The sequence below is a fragment of the Schistocerca piceifrons genome, chromosome 5 (assembly GCF_021461385.2).
Source record: "Schistocerca piceifrons isolate TAMUIC-IGC-003096 chromosome 5, iqSchPice1.1, whole genome shotgun sequence".
Taxonomy (NCBI): domain Eukaryota; kingdom Metazoa; phylum Arthropoda; class Insecta; order Orthoptera; family Acrididae; genus Schistocerca; species Schistocerca piceifrons.
The window spans coordinates 384043857-384065991 of record NC_060142.1 but is presented as its reverse complement, the minus strand read 5'-3'; the positions used below and the strand labels follow the sequence as shown (position 1 = coordinate 384065991).

At 43.7% G+C, this 22135-nt stretch overlaps 1 protein-coding gene across 1 annotated transcript in view; it reads right to left on the bottom strand.

Annotated features, from left to right (window-relative positions):
* The window catches only part of LOC124799005 (adenylate kinase isoenzyme 5), a 466936-nt gene that overhangs the window by 244714 nt on the left and 200087 nt on the right, over window positions 1-22135 (bottom strand). The window contains exon 3 of the mRNA XM_047262541.1: window positions 1375-1485. Within this exon, the coding sequence (XP_047118497.1) occupies window positions 1375-1485 (111 nt within the window). The remainder of the gene's footprint in view (window positions 1-1374; window positions 1486-22135) is intronic.

Here is a 22135-nt window from a genome sequence, read left to right as displayed (position 1 = left end):
GTCTTACCATAAGCAGTGACGTATTGCTGTATTAGATATGTAACACAATGAGAGGACATTACAGAGACAGGGGTACAACTGAGTTGGGTTAAGCTACGTCTTACGGCTGCAACATAACGCATTGCTGAGGACGTTACAGAGGCGAGAGTACAGCACAATGGGACTAGCCATGCGCGTCGCACCGTTAGCAATGGCGTACTGCAGTATCAGGTCTGTAACGTTACAGAGACAGAGGGGAGGTACATTAGGGCTAATGCATATGTGTCTCATCATTACCAGTGCTGTCGCAGGTCTATTGCACAGTGCAGGGGACGCTGCACATAGAGGGGTACACTGTAGGAGGCCTAGGACACGTGTGTCTTACAAAAAAAAATGGCTCTGAGCACTATGGGACTCAACTACTGAGGTCATTAGTCCCCTAGAACTTAGAACTAGTTAAACCTAACTAACCTAAGGACATCACAAACATCCATGCCCGAGGCAGGATTCGAACCTGCGACCGTAGCGGTCTTGCGGTTCCAGACTGCAGCGCCTTTAACCGCACGGCCACTTCGGCCGGCGTGTGTCTTACAGTTACCAATACCATCCTGCTGTACTAGTTCCGTAACACAATGCAGTGGATGCTAGGGAAACAAATCATCAGTAGATTATGGCTAAGCCATGTGCATTTCATCGTTACCAACGGAGTACGGCTGCAGCAGGTCTATAACGCGATGTTCGTGAAGTTATAGCGACATAGCGTAGAACAGTGCTAGGTCACGTACGTCACACCGTTTCCAATGCTACATGCTGCAGCATGTCCGTAACACAGTGCAGGGGTTGTTATAGAAGTAGGGGTGTAGTAGAGTAAGGCTAGCCTGCATGTGTCTCACTATAACCGATCTCATAGTTCTGTAATAGGTCCGTAACCAGTACAGAGGGCACTACAGAGACGTGGCTGCATTATAATACGGACGGCTGCGTGTGTCTCACCATTACCGATGGCGTACAGCCGTAGCATGTCCTAACGTATTGCAAGCGACACTAGTCAGACAGGGATGCATTGGAGTAGGGATAGGGCACGCTTGTCTTCCGGTAATCATTGTCTTACACTTGTGGTAAGTCTGTAACACAGGCAGGGCATGCTACAGAGCACGGACGTTGTATAGTAGGGCTAGGACAAATATGTCTCACCATTCCCAATGAAATACAGCAGTAGTACATCCGTGACCAGTGTAGAGGGCGTTACAGATTGAGGCGTGCAACAGAGTAGGGCTAAGCAACAGGTGTCTCACCATTATCAATGGAGTGCTGCTGTGTCAGGTCTGTAACACGGACACGGTGCAGGTGCAGGGGACGTTACAGTAGAGTAGGACTAGGCCGCGTGCGTCTCACCGTTACCAATGGCGTACTGCTGCAGCAGGTCCGTCATGTTGATGTGCGTGATGCCGCGCTTCTCCTGCATCAGCGTGTCACAGTGCGTCACCTTACCGCTGCCGGGGCCGCCTGCAACACCACAACACATGATACACTCACCGTACACACACTGTCGTCAGCAACGATGAAGCGCGTGGCATATCTAAGCGCCAAATGGTTGAAGTGTCTTGTAGATGTTTAGTGTTGCGTGCATATATACAGGGTGAGTCACCTAACATTACCGCTGGATATATTTCGTAAACCACATCAAATACTGACGAATCGATTCCACAGACCGAACGTGAGGAGAGGGGCTAGTGTAATTGGTTAATACAAACCATAAAAAAATGCACGGAAGTATGTTTTTTAACACAAACCTACGTTTTTTAAAATGGAACCCCGTTAGTTTTGTTAGCACATCTGAACATATAAACAAATACGTAATCAGTGCCGTTTGTTGCATTGTAAAATGTTAATTACATCCGGAGATATTGTAACCTAAAGTTGACGCTTGAGTACCACTCCTCCGCTGTTCGATCGTGTGTATCGGAGAGCACCGAATTACGTAGGGATCCAAAGGGAACGGTGAAGGACCTTAGGTACAGAAGAGACTGGAACTCATATTACGTCCACATGCTAACGCCTTTTTATTGGTCTTTTTCACTGACGCACATGTACATTACCATGAGGGGTGAGGTACACGTTCGACGGGCTTTTCATAGGACGTGGAGGACGCATAAATTGGCCAGCCCGTTCTCCTGATCTTACACCTCTGGACTTCTTTCTGTGGGGTACGTTAAAGGAGAATGTGTACCGTGATGTGCCTACAACCCCAGAGGATATGAAACAACGTATTGTGGCAGCGTGCGGCGACATTACACCAGATGTACTGCGGCGTGTACGACATTCATTACGTCAGAGATTGCAATTGTGTGCAGCAAATGATGGCCACCACATTGAACATCTATTGGCCTGACACGTCGTGACACACTCTATTCCACTCCGTAATTGAAAACGGAAACCACGTGTGTACGTGTACCCCACCCCTCATGGTAATGTACATGTGCGTCAGTGAATAAGACCAATAAAAAGGTGTTAGCATGTGGACGTAATGTGCTGTTCCAGTCTCTTCTGTACCTAAAGTCCATCACCGTTCCCTTTGGATCCCTACGTAATTCGGTGCTCTCCGATACACACGATCGAACAGCGGAGGAGTGGTACTCAAGCGTCAACTTTAGGTTACAATATCTCCGGATGTAATTAACATTTTACAATGCAACAAACGGCACTGATTACGTGTTTGTTTATATGTTCAGATGTGCTAACAAAACTAACGGGGTTCCATTTAAAAAAAACGTAGGTTTCTGTTAAAAAACATACTTCCGTGCATTTTTTTTATGGTTTGTATTAACCAATTACACTAGCCCCTCTCCTCACGTTCGGTCTGTGGAATCGATTCGTCAGTATTTGATGTGGTTTACGAAATATATCCAGCGGTAACGTTAGGTGACTCACCCTATATATATATATATATATATATATATATATATATATGTGTGTGTGTGTGTGTGTGTGTGTGTGTGTGTGTGTGTGTAAGACGGATGGTAGTAGAAAAGGAGTCAGAAGTGGATTTGGAACAGACCCAAGACTCTAAGAAATCGCTCTTTGCCTATCAAGGTCATGTTGCCATGGGTGCGCTCATGATATTCATTCGGATATTCCTCATAAAGCAACCACCCGCATTTTTTAAAATTATCATTTGTTACTTAATCACATTTTCTTTTACACAGCAGAAGCTGATGCAGCTTACTTAACGGTCAATTATAAACTATTAGGCGGATAACAGAGGATATTAGTGCAACTGGTGCATTGCTACAACACTTGTAGAAGAGAGAACACTAGTAAGCGTCCCACTGACTTCAGTGTGAGATTAATTTTTTTTTCAGTCAACAGAACGAAACAGTATTGGCACACGATGATACAGACTGTCATTACGTTAAGTGAATGGATAATAACGCAGGGGAGTCCCTAAGTCATCCTCAGAGAAGATCACGGTGGCTTGTGAAAACTCACTCGCGGCTACGGACAGAATTCACGGATGTCGCGCTATGCAAATTAAGCTATGTATTGCTCAATAGATTAACTAGAAACATTTACTGGAGGAATGAAATCAGTTTTCTGTACTGCTGTGATATCAAAACCAGTTTAAATAAAGGTTGCCATTATCGCTTTGAAGTGCTGGAGAGGGTTAATCTTGTCACTGGTCTCAAAAATATGGTTTATGTCCTGGAGATACCTAACTATTAAGGAAGATTCGTAGATCCAATGATTGGCCTGAAGAACACAAACTGCTAACAGTCAACGTACCACTTCCAGCTGGTTCTTATGTATTTACGCCAACAACCTACACTAAAACAAAACAGGAAAACCATTCAGTGTCAATACAGCCAAAGATACATGAGAACACGACACCTACAGTTTCCACAGAAACTACTACACTTAATTGCCTTCAACTGCACCTCGCCAAATCCGTGACTTCTATTACAAACCAACTCCAATTCACTAATAGCATCACATTCTGATACGCAGCTCGTACCTCGTCTCGATAACCATGTCGATCCACCAGAGACGATATAAAGTTATCGAGTCAAAGTGATTGCGGGACAACGCAATTCAGGATTGGCGTCGCTTCTAACGATTCATCTGGCCTGCCATCTAGCGGCCGAAATGCCTTTATAAGCAGTGACCTGAGGCTGCATAGACATATCGTTTGCGGAGTGAAGACCTTTACATCATCCTCGTGATGCGCAAATGGAACGTGGCCGGCCTCCTGCAGGATTCCACCGCGGATTACATACTATTCATTGCTGTGCTGATAACGGCTTTGCGACGACTTTCAGACTTTATCGTATTATTCTTTCGCTATCAAGTTTGCTCCATCCCGTTGAAGCCACTCGTTCCGATTTTGTGAACTTTAGCTTTGTTTCATGGTTCTTTAATAGTGAATTAATTAAAGCTGTACACGATGGTACACAGAAGCCACATAAGCGCGTAGCAAAGAGACGTCTTGTTACGACAAGGTTCACTTTAATTGATTGTAAGATCTTGCCACGTCATATTTAGTTTTATTTAAGATGTTGTGTACGATGGCACAGTAACATGGGATTCTGTTTAAGTAAACTTCGGTCTTCATAACTTCTGCTGATAAGCGGATTCATTACACTCCGTTACTCACATTACGGCTACCACTTCAACCACCAAAGTCATAGCAACCACTGGCGGCTCCCCTGGCTGACCGCCAAGAACCGGGTGGGAGAGGGTCGAACTCAGATTTTACACACAGCGTGCTTTTGAGCAATACCATGAAGGAATGCCTCGAATTTTTTCTTTCATAACAGTTACAGGGCTATCGCTGACAGTCACTGCATTCCTTGTCCGCTCCGATAGCCAAGTGGTCTAGCCGGCACGGTAGCTCAGCGTGTTCGGTCAGAGGGTTAGCTGCTGTCTGTAATAAAAAAAGCTGAGTTAACCGATCAACGACGAACTTAAACGGGTCTTACGACGTCCACCCCAAGCAGATACAACGAACGAAATCGAGCATCCTACCACGCAGGGGGCCCGGGTTCGATTCCGGGCAGGGGACTGGGTGTTGTGTGTCCTTCTTCATTATTTCTGTCGGCACGGTAACTCAGCGTGTTCGGTCAGAGGGCTGCTCGCCCTCTGTAATAAACAAACTGAGTAAAAGAATCAACGATCAATTTGGTGATTTAGATTGTATTTACGTTTAATAACCAGTCCATAATGTAACCGTAAAAGTGCTTATTTATCGCTGTAGATCACAAGATTTTTAAAAAGAAACTATTCATTGGGAAAGGTACGTTCCAAGTAACATCATTTCTTTACATAGTTTCCTTCAATATCTGTGTATTTGCTCCACCAATTGAGCTACACAGAGTGTCGCAGAAATGTTGCGACAAACTTCGAGGGGTTGTAGAAGGTGTCTTGAGGAACAAATCAAGGACAGCAACCTGTGTCCGGTAACGTCATCCGACAATGCTACAGAGCATTGGAAGTTATACGAGCCTGCCCCTGCCTCTAGGCTACTCCTTACGCAGCGAGTGTGACTTTGTACGCTCACGGACCGTAGGCAGAATGTCTCTCTCTGTTGTTTGTTATTCAGTGATCGCGATTGATTGCCACGATCGCCAGTGGAAAATATGGAGCTACTTACTGCGTAGACAGGCAATGTCTCCTATGAATGCGATGCTCTGTTGCATTAATAGATGATGCTTTTGGATACGGGTTCCGGTTTACAGTTCATTTTACCGAAATACATTGGAGATTTTAAATGGTTCTAGGAGAAAAATAAACTGCAGATGGTAACCCATGTCTGAAACCGTCACCCACTGAGGCCCTTTTACGCAGCAGCTTGCCCCATCTTCTCCACTGGCGATCGTGACAATCAGTCACGATCACTGAAAAACAATCAAACTTCTGAGACGTTCTGCCTGTTGTCCGTCAGTGTACGAAGTCGCAATTACTGCCGAAGGGGTGGCCTAGTGGGCAGTCGCCGGCGCCCGTAGCGTCGTTGGATGATGTTACTGGACACGGGTTCGTATTTTCTTTTTGTTCCTCAAGATACCTTCTGCAACCTCTCGAAGAATGTCGCAACATTTCTGGTACACCTTGTATAATTTCCAACGTTAGAGAGACGCCCTGAATGTGATTTCGACTTTTCCAAAGCGTGTCGTTTGTGTTTGGCCGTCAGTCGTCGTAGTTTCTAAGAAGCACAAATTAATTCTGTCCTGCAAGAAGCTCTCTGGCGTGCACCGCCTCCACAACTTCCTCATTCGATGACAATTTCGATTCATTAAGCTGCTGTTTTTCATCAGGTCAAAACGGCGAAAATGAGTTATGGCTGTTCAGGACTGTACGCTGAGTGCTCAGGCAGCTCAGAACCTAGATTCTGGAGGTACTGGATTCCATTCCCATCTGCATAAGGGCGAGCTTCTCATTAAGTAAAATCACATCTCCACTCTTCGTTTTGATCACGGGTTTCATATCTCATAGTGCCTCGCAGTAGCTATCACTGTTCATTATTTTAGATCTAGGAGGGTAATAAATCAATAACGGATATTTCATATCTCAAAACACTCCTCAACTCAAGTCAAGTCAACTCTCTTGCAGAAGCTTGGCTTTTGAACTTTGTTGCTGTAGGCGAGGATTATTGTTTCCGCATAGTATTCCGAGTATTCCGCCGTTTCGTTTGTGATTCAAAGTGATGGACCTACGTCTCATCAAAGATTACTATCCAGCTGAGAAAGTCTTCATACTCCTCTTGCAAACCCTTTAAATGTGATTTCCACATTTCCAGACGTTCTTGTTTGCGGTCCGCTTCGGTTTCTGGATTCTGTTTAAGTAAATTTCTTTTTTCTTAAAGGTGCCATGCGTCACGTTTAGCTATATTATACCTTTGATTCAGTCTAAGTAAAGTCGTGTCTCCATGGTGACATACGTCATGTTTTGTTAAATTCTTCCTTCTAATGCTGTTGAGGTAAAATGCCCGTTTTATTTAACGTGACACACGTCACGTCTGAACTTTGGAATATTCATGCATTGTAGTCTTTGATGGACTTCAAGGTCAACGGTCTGCCCCTATTTTAAATTAGTATTGTTTCCACGGGTTAGTGTGATTGTCTTCATAAGAGAAATTTTTCATTGTTTAATAAATATTGTTTATACTATGCGGTTGCTATTTATCGACCACTAGCCAGTACCTTACCACTCCCCTCCCCAGCTAACCTGTGTCACATCATTCTTCGCAACTGAAATAGGCATGCTAGCTCCAGAAATGAAGTGATAATGACACTAAGGCATAATAAAATTCCGATCAGAGTGTGTGTGTGTATATGTGTGTGTAGTTACTGTCTGCGCCGAGATAGTCGTTTCACACTGTTAATGTAAAAGTTTCCAAAGCAAGCATCTGACAGGTAACGGAAGGAACGTTAGCGCCATGAAGACGTATATCCATGGGCAATGACTGATAGCTCCGTAGAATAGTAGGCGTCATTCTGTCTCTGTGAATAGCACTATATCACATGGGAAAATGTAACATGTGCTGCCAAATGCTGAATTGCATATTGAAAGATGACTGTACTCTGATTAAGCAGCGAGCCTTAAGGTTGGTACATTAAGTTGATTAATTTGCTAGACAGTTTTTCAAAATTAGTAATGTTTTCTTTAATGAATTAAGTAATTGCTCACCTAAAAATTGTTTCATATCTCGCCTATTTCAACTGAGTGCTGAATCGGTAGATATTAAATGCCTAAGCAGTTGTTCACATTTAATATTTTTTATTTAATTAAGAAGTCTGTGAACATCTGGGTCCGCTGAGTCACATATTTCATATAAGGACATTATGTATTTTGCTACGAGACAAAGACGCTGCAGTGTTCGATTATATTTTCTATTACAATAGGCCTGTTTTGATTTTATTGCCATCGTCAGATTACATCACGTGGTTCTGATGTCCATATGATATCGCTTTGTTGCTGTCACTACGGCATAAGTTTGCGCCTTTGTCGTTGATGGAACTATAGTAGTTATGAAACTGTAGCTGGAGTAGTTATTTCTGAAGTTTTGCAATTATGAATGTTTATTTTATAATGGAATTAATTGACAGTTGTCTAGAGGCTATGCATAAGAGGCTGACTGAAAGAGAATCGTGAAAGTTATATATTCCTTTCCATTGTAACAGTTGGGAAAAGTGGACCGCTTTGCGCTACACGTCTGCTACATATTCATTGGAAAGTGAATAAATGTCTGCAAAAGTACACAGAGGAGCCAAAACATTTTGATCAATGACCACCGGAAGATTGAATGAAGGTAGGGAAGAAGAATAGGGTCTAACGTCTTATCGACATCGAGACCATTACAGATGTAGCGCTAATAACCTCGCTGTTGAGCGTACCTAACCTACACATAGAGGTGGAGTACAACATCGGGCCGCGCGGGATTAGCCGGAGTTCTGGGCGCTACAGTCATGAACTGTGCGGCTGGTCCCGCCGGAGGTTCGAGTCCTCCCTCGGGCATGGGTGTGTGTGTTGGTCCTTAGGATAATTTAGGTTAAGTAGTGTGTAAACTTAGGGACTGATGACCTTTGCAGTTAAGTCCCATAAGATTTCACACACATTTGAACTTTTGTACAATATCGGATTGTTCCAAGGAAAGAGAATATCGGATTGTTTCAAGGAAAGAGAAGAAACTGACTGTGACCCTTCAAATGAACCATCCTGGCATTTGACTCGAGAAATGTCGAGAAATAACGGAAAACCTAAATCAGGAATGCCGGATGAGGATTTGAACCGTCGTCCTCCAGAATGCGAGTCCAGCTCGATCGGTTGCGAGACTGAATGACGCGTGGTGGACCCATTACTCTGTAAGGAAAGTGTATGCGAGGTGTGTGAGACAAGTAATGAGACTTATTTTTTATGTACTAAAGCTTTTATTTTTATCTACCAAAGCTTTTATTGTTTACGTACAAGAATACTGTCCCCTTCAAAGCAGTTCCTTTCGGCTGCTGCAGACCGGCGAAGTCGTTTTCAGTCTTAGCAGCAGCGCCGAAAGTCTTCGGCTGGTGGGGCCTTTAACATATCGGTCACATTCTTTTGAATGTTCTTCAGAGTCGCAAAATGACATAGTTTTAAGACATTTTTCAGCTTCGGGAAAAGAAGAGATTCGCAAGGACTCACGCCAGGTGAATATGGGGGCTGGAGAACAACAGGAATGCCTTTTGAGGTGAAAAATTCCTTTATGGAAGTGGCCGTGAGAAATGGGGCGTTGTCGTGACGCAGCATCCGGTTATCTGCAGTGTCACTCCTTTCCTGCGCCTTTAAAGGACATCTTTGTAAAACACTTGGTTCACAGTTTGTCCTGAAGGAAGAAATTCTTTACGCGTGATACTCCTATTGCTGAAAAAGTAAATCAGCATTGCTTTGATCTTTGATTTCTTATTCGAGCTTCTTTCGGTCGAAGAGGTGTCTCAGTGTGCAATCCCTCACTTCGCCGCTTTGCCAACCCCTCACTTCGCCGCTTTGCCGTCTCAGGATCATACTCGAAACTCTAGGATTAATCACCTGTGATCACACCACTGAATCATTCATGGTTACTGGCAGTCCTCTCAAGAAGATCGACGAGCATGTTTCTTCGAGTCTTCTTGTGCACAGTTTTAAGGTTTTTCGGCACCATTTTGGCACAAATCATTCACATGTGCAAAAGGTTGTTCAAAATATGATGTACAGTGAGTGTCTAACAGGTCATGCACCATCCTTACTCACAAGAGCATGCACACGTTCGACTTCTTCTTCGGCTTTTGAAGTTGGAGGTCTCCCTGAGCGAGGTTCATCTTCAACTTGTTTTCAGCCTTCCAAAAATGATTTGTGCCAGCTAAAAATTTGTACCCTTGATAAGGAATGTTTCCCACAGACCAGTTTCAACTTTTCAAAGGTCACACTCACGGATACCCCAAACTCTACACAAAACGTGGTTGCATAACGTTGCTCTAAATTCCCCAGTTCCATTTTGGTGCTACACAAGAAAACCACAACTTACTGATGGCGCTCTCAAGAATCATGTGAGGGCTATACATACCTGAAACTCGGACTGAGCACCTGGTCGGGGTAAACACACCGCTCTACCGAACAACACAGCGTTGCCAGGTCGCTCGCAGTGTTGTCAGTCTCATTACTTGTCCCACACATATCGTAACTGGATCGGAGACTAACACGGAATCATTGTAGCAACGACACGGGACGCAAATGGGGAAATCCAATGGCGTAAGCGGCTTTGACAAAGGGCACTTTGTCACAGCCTAGCGTCTCGGACCTAGCATCTCGGGAATGGCGTACTGCTGTCCTGAGCATCAATGGGACATGCTTGAAGAACAGTGAAACCACGAGTAGACGACAAGGTGTAGAACGTCCACATCTTATAACAGAACGTGGAGGTCGGAGGGCTGCCCGGTCTGTAAAGCGGGGTAGTCGGCGATTAAGAGTCAGATCAAACGACAGAGTACACTGCCGGTGTAAGCACAAGCGTTTCGAAGCACACAGTTTACTACACACTGTCGAACGTGGAGCTTCGCAGCAGATGACCGCTACGGGATCGTCGATGTTGGACCATGGATCAATGGTAACGTGCTGCCTGGTCAGTTGAATCACATTTGCTGTAACCGTGTTATAAATCCGTAACGCAGAGAGGCTTGGGAATTTTTCACATACTCGTACTAACGTCAGAGATAGTAAGCATACCAGAGAATTTAAAAAAGAAAAAAAAGAAAGTCAGACCAGACCACCAAATTTCGCTCCTCGAAATTATCGATTACTGCTTTTCCACCGAAATAACTGACAAGGGGAGGCCACCAATTGCCAAATTCAGATTCGATTCATACTGTGCATAATAAAAGCTCATGGCCAGAGGTGTAATGTGGCAAAGCACCAAGATGCACTTCTCAGCCGTTGTCGAGAAAATCGACAGTTAAAAGAAACCGTTGCGGTGAAATACTCTCGACGATTAGTAATTTTCTACAGCGTCGTGGCGCAGCGGTAAGCGCTCGGGTTCGTAATTCGAAGGTCACCGGATCGAATCTCGCGCCATGCAATTTTTTTTATTATTAGTTTTTTGTAATTCAAATATATATATAAAGTATTAATGAATTGCTTATGCATGTTGGTGAAGGCGGATCGCTCTCCAATTGTACCGCCTCCATTTTTCCGTTTTTTTTTTAACAGGGTGTACCAAAGCTCTCCCGTCCGCACTGATTTTCGACAATGTTATAAGTTGCGCTAGGGACCGCATCTACTTTCTTTCGAAGCTAGCAGGCAACTACGCTGTTATGCGGCGGCTCGTTTCGGCCCATTCAACATCTGTCATTCAAGTGTAACGAGCGAGTAACGGAGTTTATATTTCATACCTGCCACAGCAAATTTGTGTTCGTGGGGTCTCTATTCTAATTCGAACGTTTGACTTACGGTATACGTATTGGTTTCGGAATATCGTTTCTACGTCTTCCGTTAACTATGCGTGGTTAACATTATGAAGACAATTAATAACATTTGTGAAATATTAAGCCCCATAGTGCTTAGAGCCATTCGAATCTTTCTAAAAGATATAAACATGATGTTCCATTGTCCCCTTCATTAACTTTTTGGCTGCCAAGATGTAGAAGGGACTCATTTCAGCGGAATACTGTTAAGCTTCCCCACTGTGGTTCAAAATGAGTCTGAGCACTATGGGACTTAACTCCTGAGGTCATCAGTCCCCTAGAACTTAGAACTACTTAAACCTAACTAACCTAAGGACATCACACACATCCATCCCCGAGGCAGGATTCGAATCTGCAACCGTAGCGGTGGCGCGGTTCCAGACTGTAGCTCCTAGAACCGCTCGGCTACACCGGCCGGCTTCCCCAGTGTGCTTTGAAACTTCTTTAGGAAGATGTCTCAATATTTTCTTCTATTTTTTGTAGTTGTTAAAACTTACATGGATCCTGTTTGTCATGAACATATTTTCGACTGGACAGGAACTGATTGCTCATAATTCCCATCTTCTCCTTAATTATATCCTCATTTCAAACAAAATATGCCTTCTATTACTTCTAATAAAGTTCAGTAATATGAAATATTCTGTTTCCGTTTTAGTGCGTGTATTATTCTCGTATTCCATATATCTGGCTGAATGGCTACATACTGAATTAGAGCGATTACGGTGTTCAACACACAACATGTTATGTCATGAAATGAGTTACACATTGTTAATTTGGCACCACTGTATTCTAAACCGACACTAAAATTTGCACATTAGGTCAAATTTTCGAATCACAATGATTACGTATAATTAGGGCTACTTTTATTTCACTAAATATCGGGCTTCGCAAATCCTCCGTTGGCAGCACTACTAGAATATATATCTCACAGCACAGCATCATGACTAGATCGGGTACATTCTCTGCACGTGTACAGCAAGTGATTAGTGATTTTGAGCTAAAGGTTTCTGTTTTTAAGAACTGTTGTGATAAAGTAGTGATGCTTTTACGCTTCGCAAAAAATGTCTTAATGCTGGTGATAACTTCTGCTAAATTTTCGGTGAGAAGACATTTGCTTTCAAAAAGTGTTCAATTAATGCCTTCTATTAAAAATGGCACGCGCCATTCCTTGGCTTTTGGCTGTAAGATAATGGTCCAAGATTTAAAAAATGAGTACACTACATTTATCCTGTATTGTGTGTTCGTCCTTCCCCAATATATGGATAAACGAAAAAGTAGTAGTATGCCATCGAATCTGTCGATAATTTGGAGGCAGCCACCCGATTATACTAACGACTGTTACTTCTGTAAGGTTCTGTCTATAAATAAAGGAGTCGAGATGAAGGAAAAAAAAAGCAATAGACCCCACTATAAATGCTCTGCTTCTAATCACACCTGGATTTCATCCTGCAAAACTGTCATGTTGTTATGGGTGCTTGGTTAGTTAATTATTTTGTTAGTTGGTTAGTTTTATATTCCATGAATCTTTTTTACGATAATCGTAATGATACGGAACGAGTTATTTCGCACTCACACGTAAATATGACTACGTGGTGACTATTTACAGGTTTTTTTTAACATGGTAAGCGTTTTCACTAGGATATCTAAATTCTAGAGCAACAGCAAATGAACGTGAGGGAACGGAGCGTTGCCATATTAAGCGATACTTTCTGGACGGTGAAAATTAACATAGTACCATAGACGGGCCAGAGAGAGATCCTCTTAAAGTATTCATATTTTTAGGTTTTCTTGTAAGAGTTATACATAAATATCCAATCAATAAATTTAAACTTCATTTTCACGTTCTCTAACGCATTAAACATAAAAAAAAACATTCTTTATGTGTCTTCCACGTCTTTGAAAAAGGTTATTACATCTACCACCAAAAAGCTGCTGTACAATTTTATTTTGCTGCGTATAGTTCCGGCTCTTAGTTCCGGATCTTTCGCCGTCATGTGGCATAAAATGATATGTACCACATGTCCAGTATCGTAAAATATATTATTCTCCATTAACAACATGTATAACACATTTTAAGGTAATTTACGTGTGGGACATACCACTTTAAACTTGTAATGACGAAATAGTCGGAACTTCTGCAGATAGATAAAGTTTTATAGCAGTTTTTGGTGTTTTATAAAAAAATCGTATTCTATTCCGCCACAACGCTGAACTTTTCAAAATTTGTAGAATTATGTTATCAGTTTCTGCCTACACCTTCGCTCTGTGTCTCCTTTGTCACTGACCTTCGGATACTGGTCCTTTCTCCTGCATCACCCACAATTCCGTATTCAATCGAAGAGGCAAACAAGAGACCAGGGCGTTCTGTAAATTTCGTGACTGTGCGTAGTTACTGTCGCTTTGACGTTCAGAGATCAAAGGCCCCCGGATTCTATTTCAGCCCGTATAGTTTCCACGGTCTGACTGTTTAGGTATGTAAGTGACCGGATAAATAAATCACTGCTAGCTTTCTACCGATTTTCGAATCGAAGCAGAGACATGGTCTAAGCTGAGAACACTTCCAGAATGAGATTTTCACTCTGCAGCGGAGTGTGCGCTGGAAGGTAGGAGGCGAGGTACTGGCAGAAGTAAAGCTGTGAGTACCGGGTGTGAGTCGTGCTTCGGTAGCTCAGTTGGTAGGGCAGTTGCCCGCGAAAGGCAGAGGTCCCGAGTTCGAGTCTCGGTCGGGAACACAGTTTTAATCTGAGAACACTTGTAAAACCGTCAACCGGATAACATGAGAGCAGGATTCGATATTTCGTGAAAGGTGGTTTCACAGATTTTAGGGACAGATAAATGTTTATAATTTATTTATAAATATTTGATTTGGATCCGCCTTGGTCGTTTCATCTTTGTAACAGTAATGCGGCCGCACGAGTAGTACTGGTCGTTAAGAGAGCCAACTCATCCAATCTACGCTATTGTTGTCGTCGCATTGCTGACAGGACCCATAGCATGGTAAATGGTGGATCAAGGAAGGCATAGATTTGCTCTAACACCTGATCATAATGGAAGCATTCTGCAGGCTGACTTAGTGATGGTAGGTAGCATTCATACATCTCTTGCTGGCACACTGGGAAATACTTCACAAACAGTTCATATTTCCATTCTATTTTCGCCGTATCTAGTGTCCTCTGCTTGCTAAACCGACCGAGAAAGAAGTGCTGAGGGTCCATTTTACAAACTGCAAATCTGCTGTTTGTACATTCTGCTTTTTCTACAGACGAGTCAATATTTGGGAGAGATGACATAGAAAAATTATACACGTAATATCTGTAGAAGGATGCTGGATATTATGGTACAATTCACGTTAGACATTAGACAGCCGTTTTGAGGTCAATGTATGCACTGTTATGGTAAGTGGCTGTCCGGTAGGTCAATGTGTTCTTTCAGCACGTCGTGCGTCTGCTCTACAAGTACTGTATGAAAACACTCTTCTAGACTTGTTACGGGATGCGACCCTGCAAATATGTGTATGATTATAATGTATGCATGATCGAGCTGCAACACGTGTAAGTCACAATGGACTCACTTTTCTTGCGATGAAATCCCCGTATGAAACATTCTCAGTTTACTTGCCACGTAAAACCTGGGAAAAACCTCGAGCTTTTGGCGAAATCATGCATCGTCTTCGTCCGAACAACTGGCTTTCGTGGCTGATGCTATGGTGAAAATTTATAGCATGTAGAGGGCTTGTGATTGATCGGCGTATTCATCATTATGTAATGCTGCCAGGGATTGTGTATGTGTCTGCGATGATGCCAGAGCTCTCTTAGGAACATAAACAGTTCAGTGCATTTCTTTGTATTCTCTCAGCGTACCCTGCCCAGAAGAGGACTGTTTTAAAAACGTTTATACATTGAGATACAACACTTTATGGCGAAGACTACCCAGATCCCGAAATTAATCATCTAGAAAACGTGTTCCAGAAAGAATGGCTATGGTGTTCGAGATAAAAAATTAGCCATCTCCAAGAAACGAAACGCGAAATGTTGAACAGTCTTTGCGGCGAGATCTGCCTCTTGCGCTTCTTCCTTTCTGCGATACTACATCTACATCTACATGGGTACTCTGCAATTCTCACTTAAGTGGCCGTTTTCGTACTACTTCTCCACCATGGAGCGTGGGAAAAAGGAATACCTAAATCTTTCCGTTCGACCTCTGATTTCTCTTATTTTATTATGATGATAATTTCTCCCTACGTAGGTGGGTGTCAACAAAATATTTTCGCATTCGAAAGAGAAAGTTGGTGATTGAAATTTCGTAAATAGATCTCGCTGCAAAGAAAACAGCCTTTGTTTCAGTGATTGCCACCCCAACTCACATATCATATCAGTGACACTCTCACTCCTATTGCGGATAACATGAAACGAGCTGCCCTTCTTTGCACTTTTTCGATGTCCTCCGTCAATCCTACCTGGTAAGGATCCCACACCACACAGCAATATTCCAGCAGAGGACGGACAAGTGCAATGTAGGCTATCTCTCTAGCGGTTTTGTCGCATCTTCTAAGTGTTCTGCCAACAAAGCGCAGTCTTTGTTTCGTCTTTCCGACAATATTATCTATGTGGTCTTTCCAATTTAAGTTGCTCGTAATTGTAATTCCTAGGTATTTAGTCTAATTGACAGCCCTTAGATTTGTGCGATTTATCGTAAACCCAAAATTTATCGGATTTCTTTCAGTACCCATGTGGATGACCTCGCACTTTTCTTTTTGTTTAGTGCCAGTTACCACTTTTCGCACCGTACAGAAATTCTCTCTAGATAATTTTGTAATTGGAATTGATCGTCTGACGAGTTTACTAGACGGTAAATTACAGCGTCATCTGCAAACAGTCTAAGGGGGCTGCTCAGATTATCACCTAGATCATTTATGTAAATCAGGAACAGCAGAGGGCCCATGACACTACCTTGCGGGACGCCAGATATCACTTTTGTTCTACTCGATGATTTACCATCTATCACTGCGAATAGTGACCTCTCTAAGAGGAAATCACGAATCCAGTAACACAACTGAGGCGATACTCCGTATGCACGCAATTTGATCAAGAGTCGCTTGTGAGGAACGGTATCAAAAGCCTTCTGGAAATCTAGGAAAATGGAATCGATCTGAGATCCCTTGTCGGCATCTAGCAAAATAGATATGGTCCTGAGAAGAAGAGGCATGTAGATCTATTTTCCAACCACACACAGAGATAAAGGAGATGGTGCGCCCGCTTAACTACAGTGTAGCTCTCAGAGCCCCTGAAATTTGTAAGGTTCCTTGTGAGGTTGGAAGTACCTACGAGGTGCATTCAAGTTCTAAGGCCTCCGATTTTTTTCTAATTAACTACTCACCCTAAATCGATGAAACTGGCGTTACTTCTCGACGTAATCTCCCTGCAGACGTACACATTTTTCACAACGCTGACGCCATGATTCCATGGCAGCGGCGAAGGCTTCTTTAGGAGTCTGTTTTGACCACTGGAAAATCGCTGAGGCAATAGCAGCATGGCCGGTGAATGTGCGGCCACGGAGAGTGTCTTTCATTGTTGGAAAAAGCCAAAAGTCACTAGGAGCTAGGTCAGGTGAGTAGGGAGCATGAGGAATCGCTTCAAAGTTGTTATCACGAAGAAACTGTTGCGTAACGTTAGCTCGATGTGCGGGTGCGTTGTCTTGGTGAAACAGCACACGCACAGCCCTTCCCGGACGTTTTTGTTGCAGTGCAGGAAGGAATTTGTTCTTCAAAACATTTTCGTAGGATGCACCTGTTACCGTAGTGCCCTTTGGAACGCAATGGGTAAGGATTACGCCCTCGCTGTCCCAGAACATGGACACCATCATTTTTTCAGCACTGGCGGTTACCCGAAATTTTTTTGGTGGCGGTGAATCTGTGTGCTTCCATTGAGCTGACTGGCGCTTTGTTTCTGGATTGAAAAATGACATCCACGTCTCATCCATTGTCACAACCGACGAAAAGAAAGTCCCATTCATGCTGTCGTTGCGCATCAACATTGCTTGGCAACATGCCACACGGGCAGCCATGTGGTCATCCGTCAGCATTCGTGGCACCCACCTGGATGACACTTTTCCCATTTTCAGGTCGTCATGCAGGATTGTGTGCACAGAACCCACAGAAATGCCAACTCTGGAGGCGATCTGTTCAACAGTCATTCGGCGAACCCCCAAAACAATTCTCTCCACTTTCTCGATCATGTCGTCAGACCGGCTTGTGCGAGCCCGAGGTTGTTTCGGTTTGTTGTCACACGATGTTCTGCCTTCATTAAACTGTCGCACCCATGAACGCACTTTCGACACATCCATAACTCCATCACCACATGTCTCCTTCAACTGTCGATGAATTTCAATTGGTTTCACACCACGCAAATTCAGAAAACGAATGATTGCACGCTGTTCAAGTAAGAAAAACGTCGCCATTTTAAGTATTTAAAACAGTTCTCATTCTCGCCACTGGCGGTAAAATTCCATCTGCCGTACGGTGCTGCCATCTCTGGGACGTATTGACAATGAACGCGGCCTCATTTTAAAACAATGCGCATGTTTCTATCTCTTTCCAGTCCGGAGGAAAAAAATCGGAGGCCTTAGAACTTGAATGCACCTCGTACATCGGTCAGTCTATCCGTACCGTTACCGACCGCTGTGCAGTATGCTAGATGTACATTAAAAATAGAAAACTTGAGAAATCAGCAGTTACTGATCGGCATCTCACAAAGAAACTCAGAAGAATGTTTGATGAAACGAAAATTTTGCCCCATGCTTCTACATACTGGGATTCTGTTATTAAAGAACGAACAGAAATTAGAATGTGAGAGAACAGCTTCAATTTGAAAAGCGACTATAACTTTCAGAACACACGCGAGTAACGCGCTGCGTTGTCTGCGTTCCTACGACAGCGCCGGCCCCTCTGGTGTAGACATGGACAAAGGTTGACATAATGAAGACATACTTTGAGCGATCGCAAGCCGTCTGTGAGCTATAAATGGTCACCACGACAACAGCCACGACAGTCAGTTGTTCCTGACGAAGACGATAGAGGATTTCGTAGAAAAATCGACGTTTCACCCGGGTTTGATGCGACAAGTAAGCAGAACATTTTCTAGGTTTGAAACGTCCTCTTAAAAAAAATTAATGAATTACTATGCTGGTTAACCCCTTCCGTTATTTGATTTTCAAACAGCTGAGCAGAACTGAACGTACTCAGACACTTCGCTCTTTACCTATTCTGATCAACACTAAACTGACACACAATATTTTTAGCGCAATCTGACTTTCAAAAATCCCTACAAAAGAATGGCCCTGACTAACATTAACCTATACCTTTCACAAATCACTTACCTCACAAAAATCTTCGTTACTCGAACTACTGCAATACAGCGAGCGCCACTACTGCCAGCTAAATAAAAGATTCAAACTACTGATAGGCATATTTAGCAAATGAAAGATTTTGATAGAGAACAAACAATGTATTTACTTTAATAGTGTTCAAAAGTCATAACATATAGCAATTCATGACATCCAGTCTTACAAATTTACTGTTTTTGATGGACACACGTCCAGATCATCCGCTCTCAAAAGTCCGCCATCTCACTTCCCCACATCCACCACTGCTGGCGGCTCACCTCCAATTACGCAACGCTACGCGCTGTTAACATCCAGCTGCCCAACACTACAATGGCAGTCAACAATGCAAACTAGCCACAGACTGCACACGGCACAGCCAGTAATTTTCATACAGAGCACTACGTGGCGTTACCAATAAGAAAACCTAAACAGCCTACTTACATAGCCCCCATGCTCCCCACAAAAAATTTTACAAATTGTTTTGGGCACTGGCCAAAACATATTTGTTAAAAATTTTTCACAATTACAATAACAAAGAAATTATATGCACACACTTATTGATACAATGTTAGTCAAAAGCTAAAATTTTCTCACAGTCCATAAAGACAGTCCTGATCATTCATCACAATAAAATTGCAGTTTTTTTCTCAAAGTCTGAACAGTAAAAGACAATGCACACGGAAGTAGTGGATTTCAATGCAATCTTGAAGAAGTAGTGTTGTCCTTCCAACAGAAAGACAGTACTGACTCTTGACATGCAGACAGGTAACGGGCCACAACAGAGCAAACCAACAGCAGAGTCAGTCGAAGTTTTGAAGAATATTGGTAGGTAGGTCATCACAGAGCAGACCAACTGTAGTCCTGGTAGAGATTACCGTATTGGTGGGCCACCAGAGGTGCAGACCCAGTGCAGTCCTTGTAGAAATAATGGTATTGGTGAGTCATCAAAGTTGTAGACCCACTGTAGTCCTTGTAGAGATGGCTAGCAGCCATCTGCTGTGACTGTGCAGGTGCACAATCACCATTGAAGAGTCTTATGGAGAATATAGCAAGTCCATGAACCACCACTTGTGCACTCACAAAATTTTTTTTGAAATGTCCTTAGAACCAGCAATGAAAGTAAAGTACGATCGATCGCGAAATGGAAACCACCGTGAAAATCAAAAATGTTTTATCTGCAAGAATTTGCTACGCCTTCCAGCTACTTCTCTACGTAACCGCCGCTCCGACTTAAACATTTCTCGTAGCGTTGTACCAACTTTCCAATACCCTCGTCATAGGAGGCAACCGGCTGTGCTTTCTGCCACTTCCCTAAGCTGATCTGCAGTTCGTTGCCTGTGCCAGAGTGGTGTCGTCATAGTCAGCGATTCATGTGAACGGAGATAAATATCAGAGCGATTTACGTCCAGATTTTATGGTGGTTGATGAAATATTTCCTGTCGAAAACGCTGCAGCGGCGTCCTCAGAGCCCCTGCATTGTGCAACCGAGGACTGTCAAGAAGAAGGAAATGCATAGCATGTACTGTTATATCCTAGCCAGTAATGCCACCCGAGCCCGCTGCCAAAAGGTTGGCAGCATCAAAGTCCGGACGCCGTCCGCATAAGCAGCGCCAGCGAGACAGGAAATCGCCGCAAGTCTGCGCGCGCCACCGCTGGCTTCTGGTTTCTTAAGCGCTGGAGTCGCGAGCGCTAGGACAGTTCTGTATTCGCCGCTCAGTTGTATACTCGCCACCGAATTGTGTACTTGCTAGTCAGTTGTGTGTTCATCGCAGCAGAGTTGTTGTTTGTCGTCAGCCGACGCTGACCTCGCCGCTCCGACTCGAACTAGACAGATTTCTGTAGACACGGAGTTCACTACTGTGTTTCTGTATCTTCGTTAATAAAGATAAGTACCGACTTTTATTTAATCAGAGTGTTTGGGTTTTCATCTTTCTGTTCACTGTTCCAGCGGACCAGTCGGCCCGCTATTAAAAGTGTGGCGGTGACTTCGTAAGCCGTTTCTACAGCGAATTGTTTGTCGCTACGAACGCCGCCACAAAATGTACATTATGTGGGTTGCATGAAATCAGGCGAAACCTAGCAGTCGGCACCCATACTTGCTGGGAAACACTATTGATCTGGGCATGGTTCAAAATGGCTCTGAGCACTGTGGGACTTAACTGCTGAGGTCATCAGTCCCCTAGAACTTAGAACTACTTAAACCTAACTAACCTAAGGACATCACACACATCCATGCCCGAGGCAGGATTGAACCTGCGACTGTAGCGGTCGCGCGGTTCCGGACTGTAGCGCCTAGAACCGCTCGGCCACTTCGGTCGGCAGTTCTAGGCATCTTTACGTGCTTACTGTGTGCTCAAAACTAAAAGGAGCGACGTGATGCCGTCGACAGGTATACTAGAGACACTGCCTAACACATCTGTGCAAAGCTTCACCGGATTTTCAGTGACGTTTCCATTTAGAGACCTATCGGACCTTACTTTCCGAACTGTCCTCGTAGGTACATCACTCCACGCTGCTTCAGCTCTAAGCAAGACTTCATCCGTTGTAATGGCTGGCAAATGGTGGTCTGCCAGACTTTCGGCAGCCCATGACCAGATGTTTTCAGTGGGTGAGAAATATGGGGAAAGTGCTGGCCAAGGCAACAGTTGAGAAACATCTTCATCAAAGTAGGTCAGAACAGCCCGAACAGTATGCAGTCTTGCTTTTTATTGTTGAAAGGTAATGTCATAATGACCTCGAAGATGGAGAAACGCTACCGATCTCAACACGTCAGAAATGTTAATGTCTGCTGTTAAAATTACCGACAGTACAAACCAGAGGTGATTGCGTAGTGTACCCAATAGCACATTACATCGGCATGCCAGGTACTAGGCCTGTGTGGTGATGACAAATACACTCTGGCAACGTTTATTCTTCTCAGAGTCACCACTCACAGGCTCATCCATCATGACGTCTTGTGCAGAATCTCGATTCGTCTGAAACGACAATGTGGTGCCACTCTTGTGTCCAGTCTTTTCATTCGACATGCCACGATCGGTGCAATTCTCTCTACTGCTGCGTTAGTGGAAGCCGCAAAAATACGTAATCTCCAAGAATTATAGGTATGAGTGGAGTCTGTTCTGTGGCACATGTCCGACGTAACAGACACGACCCGCGATGAAGCAGCTGGATCGTGGCGGTGCAGGGAGCGGGAAGTTCGGAATTTGGGGCTGACGGAGAGCGTTTCTAATTGGCCGAGGCGTTTAACGCAACAGTTCCTGAAAAGCGGAGCATCTGGGTTCGAGTACCGGTCCGGCACAAATTTTCAACTTTCGCTT